This window comes from Tupaia chinensis, unplaced genomic scaffold (assembly GCF_000334495.1).
Source record: "Tupaia chinensis unplaced genomic scaffold, TupChi_1.0 Scaffold146386_1, whole genome shotgun sequence".
NCBI classification, from domain to species: domain Eukaryota; kingdom Metazoa; phylum Chordata; class Mammalia; order Scandentia; family Tupaiidae; genus Tupaia; species Tupaia belangeri.
In genome coordinates, this window is record NW_006206241.1 from 2,972,281 (window position 1) to 2,979,326 (window position 7,046).

General features: G+C 47.7%; 1 protein-coding gene across 1 annotated transcript in view; it reads left to right on the forward strand.

The window, feature by feature from the left end:
• The first annotated feature begins 4 nt into the window (after window positions 1–4).
• ICE1 (interactor of little elongation complex ELL subunit 1) overlaps window positions 5–7,046 on the forward strand; it is a 74,197-nt gene continuing 67,155 nt past the window's right edge. Inside the window, 1 exon segment of the mRNA XM_006168899.2 lies at window positions 5–88. Coding sequence (XP_006168961.1) covers window positions 5–88 — 84 coding nt within the window.

Below are 7,046 nucleotides of genomic sequence, written 5' to 3' on the forward strand. Positions count from 1 at the left end.
CACCATGATGCCGGGCGAGACCCCCCCGGCGGCGTCCGGGACGGCGGCCGACCTCTCGCGGTGCCAGGGCTGCGCGTCCCTGCAGCAGGTGCGGCACTCCCCGGGGCCCCGCCACGCGAGCTGCGCCTCAGGCGCGCCTTCCCCACTCGCCTCCCTTCCCACTCTCCTTTCTCGTGCAGCGGTTTCGACGGTGCCTTCCTCTGCTTTATTTAGGTTCGGGATCCAGAGCTCATCTGCCAGGGTGCGAGGGTGGTGGGGCGGCATGAGCGAGTTTTGAGAACCCCCTCTGCCCAGGGGCTCCCCAGAGCTGGCCTTGGGTCGGCGACGAGTAGGTGAAATGCGGAGGCTTTGAGCCTCTCGCCCTTCTTGTCTGTTGCTTGAGGCACGGTCTTGTGTGACTTGAGGGTTGCGTGGATCGTTAGGTCCGAGGCCTCCCCAAGGAGGGAGCTCACGTCTGCTGGATCACCTCGGGCACGGTCGCTGGGTCAAGTACCACGTCCGGTTGATTAATCAGCTGTAGGCTGCAGAGCTTGCGGCAGAACTTTCTGCAGAGTTGGGTTGCTCGTTTCTCGTGACTCTCCCCCACCGTCTGGTGTCCGGAGTTTCATTGAATTACTCTCAGTATCTTCAGCGGTAAACTGGAACTTAGGTGACCGCAGTAGCCACCTCAGGTCACTGTCACTACCCTAGTGATCTAGGCGCTGCGGACGTCGCGGTGAACAGAGTGGACGAGTCTGCTCGCAGAGGTGGGGTGTGCGGAGTGCGACTAGGGGAAGTACTGGGAGTTGGAGCATAAAGGACGAGGGTGGAATGGTGGTCTTGGCCTTTTGCAGCCTTCAGACGCGGGGTGAGGAGGTTCGGACCTGAGGAGAGCTTCCTGGCGTTCACAGGGGCTCACAGGTGGAGAGGCTCGGTGGTGAGGAGGCGTGGGGCGGGTTTGACGGCGGGGCAGGGTCTGTCGTGTGCTCTGCAGAGAGAGCCGGGTGAGACAGCAGAGAGAACTGCAGTAGGCCGCGCTCAGAGGCTCGTAGCTTTGCTGCGAACTCACTCCAGACATTTTAGGGGTTGGGGGCAACGTGCTGGCACTCTGTGAGGACCAAGTAATAGTAAAAACAATGTGTTATTAATAGTGAATTGCATTGTGTATAGATATAAGGTATTCCCTGCCACCCCCCTCCCCATAAAAGGAGCCCTGGAAAATAAGTGAAATTTTCCATAATCTTTAAAAAATTCTTTGAACCAATTTCAACAGCCACCTTTTTGTTCATCTGTTGTGTTTTGGGGACTGCAGTTACAACAGTGGGGAAAAATAAAACAAAAATTCTTGCCCATATCTTGAAGCTTCCATTCTAAGCGAGGGCAAGTAAAACCAATTTATGTTAGAAGTTAATAAATATATCCATGGCAAATGGGGGCGGGGAGGAAAGGGGGTGGGTCGGTGGAGAAGGCACAGGTGGCTGTTAGAATTCAAACCGAGCAAAGGAAATACAATTGTGCTCTGTAGGCCTCAGGAGTGGAAGCCTGGGGTAGGAGTTTGCCTCATGTACTTGGGAAGAATAAAACCCAGGAGCCTGAAGTGGGGTGCATGTTGGGAGCCAGAGTGGTCAGGGCAGGCCTGAGTGGGCAGAGACCACTGTTCTGGTTGGGGTTTCTCTGAATGGGACAGTGAGTCAACCGAGGCTTCTTTGCAGAAGATTGTGCCGAAGAATGACTGATGTGAGTTAACGTTTTTCAGTCAGGGATCTGATCTTTAAAACCCAACCTAACCGTAATAGTCTCCATTTCAGTTAAAAGTAGCTATATCCTCCTTGTTACCTAGACCAGAAGTAGATGTCACCCTTGGAGCTGCTCCTTGTCCCTCTCACCACCTGCGTCCTGTCCACCAACTGACTGTTGGCCCTACTGGTCTCCCGCCTGCTGCTTACCATCTCTGCGTCTTCCCCTGCAGTAACCATTGTAATCTGGCCTAGACATGGTTGCATTAGCCCCATGAGGAGTCCTCTTCTTCCCGTCCTTGCATTCCTTCTGCTGGTCCTCTCCATGGCAGTAGGAGTGACCCTGCTTTCTCCTGCCCCCGGGGTCTACAGACTTTCTGTACAGGGTGAGCTCCTAGATGTTGGTATTGAGGCTTTGGGGACTCGTCTGCAGCCTCTCAGCTCGCGACTGTGCTGCAAAAGCAGCCGGAGGCCCTAGTAAGGAACAGGTGGGGCTGTGTTCCAGATTGTGCTTGTAAAAGCAGGAGAGGCCTTTCTTTGCTTCTGTGTCTCAGCACACTCCATTGCATTTGGGTTTTCTGTTGTTTTATAATCGCTGTGCTTTTTAAGGGGAAAAGGGTGGTCAGTTGTGAGTGGAACAGTTCTTTAACTTTGCAAAGTGAGACTGGAAAATAGCTTCCAGGGCCCTACGGAGAACCCTGAATGGTAGCTGCCATAAAGCATTGTACTCGTGTCTGTGTAGTGGAGTGGTGAAGGTTTTTGCACAGTTAACCACACCAGCAGCGTCTGTTGCTCAAGTAGTAAGGAGCCCTGTGCAGGATTGCAGGAGGGGGTGCATCTAGGCAGGCAGATGATTTACAGTATGTACTACCGATAATAAAATCTGAACTAGCTGGAGGTTCCTGGGATGGGCACGGTGGAGACTAAGGTTGTAAATGTGAGAAACCAAAAAGAGTGGGTGACTCCCATGTCAGGGCAGTGGAGTGACTAGGGGTTAAAACCTTGACAGCTGTGGCAAGGTAGCTTGGAGAGGGTGTGGAAATGTGGACTGAAGTTTCAGAATGGCATCAGACCTGGAGGTTTTCAGCCATTTTCAGATTTGCTGTTTGTGGCACACCGTGCATCTAAGGCTCCGTAACACACTTCCAAGGACATGGGGGCCCGGTTAGACGGGCACTGAGTTCACGGTAACAGTTTTACTTGATGAGTGGGGATTGGGAATAGGAAAATGGGAGAGTAAATTCAGTCACTTAAAAGAAACTTCAGAAATCATCGCGCCAGGACTGTATACCACTGCTAGAGTGAGTGGGAAACAGCCGGCCGAGGAGTGCCTTTTCAGAAGTGCGCAGGGCGTAGTGAGAAAGGGTGAGAACGCAGAGAAGGGTCAGAGTTAAACAAGGAGTGTCTCATCGAGGGAGTCAGGGTGGAAAGCATGGCGGCTGCGGAATAGCAGTTCCACTGGTCAGTTAGTAGGGATCATCAATCGGTCACCTTTTTGGGAAGATTTTTTTTTTACATGTACTGTATATTACCAAAAAGTACTGTGCTTCGATTAAACTTTTGCAGGAGAGAAACTAAAGAAATTAAGTACAGAGAGAAGATACCCTGAGCTATAACACAGGATATACAGTTCAGTTTTAACATGCTGGAATTTAGACCTTGCAGAAAATTCACAAGGGAAATGGAGGAATCTTTTGTACAGGAGACAGCCATGCCACTTCTATCGCTTCATTCTGAACTGCAGTGTTACACTACCTAGCTTTCCTGAATTGAATGGTGGTTTCTTTCTCTCTCTCTCTCTCTTTTTTTTTTTTTGTTGTTATTTATTTTTTTATCAGAAAGAGAGAAAGATTTTCAGTAGGGTCTTGCTATATGTGTCCTCCTGTGCCAGCTCCCCATTCTCTAGGGTCACAGGTGTATGTGGCTCAGCGTGTCGAGGTTGGTCCCATTGCCCTGCCACTTGTCCCACTGCGGCCGGCCGTGAGAACTTTCTCTTCTGTCTTACTCCTCCTCCCCTTTTTTCTTTAGTATGTAAAGAGATACATTGTCTTTGCCAAGATCATTCTTGATTCAGAAACGTTTGTTTAGATTGATTGCATTTTTGCATCTTTTGTTTTTTGTTATAGTCTCACAGATCAGTTCTGTTTTCTCACTTGTTCATTACAGTGGTTTATCATCGATTTACTAGCCCAGTGTCCTTGAAGATTGTATGACTTTAGTGGTCATTTAAGTCAACCTGAGTCCTCCCTCCGGTGGTTTTGCATACAGAGCTTATGATATGTAGTTTTTAGTCAAACTAACGTAAGTCACTTCGTTGTGGTAAAGGCCCCTTTGACCCATCTTTCCTGCAGAGCAAAACGAACTCTTGGAAAGTCAGGTAAGACTTGGAAACACGTGGGTGGTACCCACGCACAGTGAGTTCAGTCACTCTCGGACAAACCCGAGCCTGTTATTTCCATAAACCTGTCATGGACTGCCATTTGAACATCATTCTTTCCAACTTGAAACGTATTTCCCCAGGTGTATGGATGTGTAAATGGTTCTGTTACAAGGCATGCTTACAACATTGTAATTCATTCACTTACCAGACACACTTGAGCATCTGTGTGTGAGAGTCCATGGTGTGGTCTGCAGTCCCGATTGTGAACAAAAGCGGCGTGGAACCTGTCCAGTTGTGGTTATTGCTGAGTGGAAAAGCAGCCTCTCTAAGTGTCGTGGGATGGGTGCTAGGTGGGAGCATGGAGGAGGGCTACTATGGGAGACTCCTCAGGTCTCTAGGTCTGAGTTGAGGTCTGAAGTGTGACTTGCAGTGGAGAGAGTTGGGGGGAGTGTTGTAGGCAGAGGGGACACCTTGCCGAAGGCTCGGAGGGAAAAGGTAGTTTCGAGGTGAAACATCAAGTGAAGGTGGGGAAAACGGAAGGCAAGGTGGGATAGAGAAAGTGGGATTGCCCCTCGCAGGACCGGAAACACGGCTCATCCTGCTTGCACACCATGGCACGCTGCTGCTTTAGCCTCTGTGATTCAGTTTCCCTTCCGTGAGGCTGGAAACTGCACCTAGGCACAGAGAGGGGCGGACACTGGCTCAGTCACTCAGCCAGGGGGTGTTGGTGGGACAGGAATTTGAATTCACATGTGTGTCACTCTGGAGCCTGAGGTTTCTTTGCTGTCTCTGGAACAGGACTTGGTAATAGATGAGGAGAATAAGATAGAGTAGCAAAGAACTTGAAAGAGAATGGGGAAAAAGAAAATGCAAACATCATATAATTACATGACAGAGAACAACTACATTCACTCCCAATTCTCTTTCAGCTGAGTATAAATATTCTTTCCTGCTTTCATTCCCACCTGGGAGTCTGTCATTTTCTTCTCAAGGGGAAGAAAATCCTTGCTGAGCCTTGGGACTGGCCTGACCTGGTGCAGAGCAGCCTGCCCAGGGCTCCTCTCTCCTCTGTCCTGGGTCCCACGTCACCTTCTCACTCTGCTCCATACTTTCAGGGGCCTGTTCACATCCTCAGCAAGGATGTGTGGGAGATGAGTTTGAGCTGACTTTGAAGATTTGAAAATGCACAGAATTTTCCTTCGGAGTTAATTCTCCTGTAACCTTTGGAAGGCTGCTTTCCGGGACGCGAGTTTTCCATTGCCGTTGCAGGCTGGACCATGCCGATTCCAGGTGGTTTTGTATATGACTTGTTTGATTTTGTTTTTCTCTTGGGGTTCTTAGACGATCTTTCTGAAATGCTCTGAGCTTTGTGCCGATCATGATTTGAACCCGTATGCTGGGCCCTTTCAATTTATACGCTGGCTTCAGTTCTGGGAACTTGTCTGGCATGTTTGATTGTCCCTGTGTCTTTTCCTTATTTGCTCTGTAGCTCCTGTTGTGGGCATGAGGGACGTCTTGCACTGATACTCCAGTGTATGTTTTTTCTCATGTCTGTTTTCGTTTTGTATTTTGGGAGCTTTTTTTTTAAACTTCATGGTCAAGTTATTTGAGTCTTCTATGTTTGCTTTCCTGGAAGTAGTTTAGCTGTAGGAGAATTATTGAAATATAACTTCCATATTTTAAAATTAACCGTTAATATGTCTAATTCAGTGGTTTAAATATTCCCAGAGCTTGCAGCCATCATCATGCCCTCACTGTAGAACATTTCAACCTCCCTTTCGGAGAGACCCCTTACTGGTCAGCCGTCATCCCATCCTTCCTCTCCTCCCAGGCAGCCATGAAACTTTTCGTCTCTAAAGATTTTCCTGTTACGGACACTACTACTACTGTATGACGGGGATAATATATTTTTTATTAAGAAATATTCTTTAAATTTTATTATTTTTTAATCTGAGTAGAGAGGGGGACACACACACACACACACACACACACACACACACACACACACACACAGAAAGTGAGAAAGCAAGCTGCCAGGTCTGGGACTCTAAACCATGGTCTGTCATGTAGGAGGCCAGTGCTTCAAGCACCATGCCACCTGCTGGCCCCTGAAGGGGATCATATTAATAGACTATGTGCCCTTCTGTGACTGGTTCTTACACTTAATGTGATTATTTTCAATTCATCCCTGTTTTGCATGTATTATTCATCCATGTTTGTTGTTGAGTAACAACTGTTGTATGGCTGTAAAACATTCTGCTTGTCCATTCTCCTCTAGTAGACAGTAGACTCTGTCCACTTCCTAGCTAGTGTATCAAGTTAGATACTATAAATACTAGTGTACAAGGTTAGATACTGTAACTACCAGTGTATCGGGTTAGATACTGTAAATTCCACTGTATGAGGTTAGGTTCTGTAAATCCTAGTGTGGGGGGTAAATATTGTAACTACTAGTGTAGAAGTTAAATACTGTACATACTAGTGTACGGGGTAAAGTCTGTAAATACACGTGTACCAGTTTGGCACTGGCATGTCCTGACTTCTTTCGGGTATGTACCTGGGACTGGGGATCATCGATGGTAACTTGGTGTAAATCCGGCAGAACTGTTTCCCACAGCAGCTGCACTGCTTTACATTCCCTTTGGCGATGGATGAGAGTTCCAATTTTTCCACATTCTCACCAACACTTGTTATCTGTTGTTTCTGGAATTTTAGCTGTCCTAATGGGTATCCATATTTTTAATTTTTAAGCTTTTCCCCTAGTTTCAAAGAGCTCGGGATATTGCTTTTAAAAATTGCTTTTTATTTCACAAATATGACATTATCTCAGATCGTGCTAATAAATGTTTTTCAGATTTCTTTCTCAGGAAAGTTGTTGTGCCTGTCAACCCCTCTCTTTCCTGTTGCTGGTGTATCTTTGCTGCTCAAATCCTTGAGTGTTTGTAGGAAGA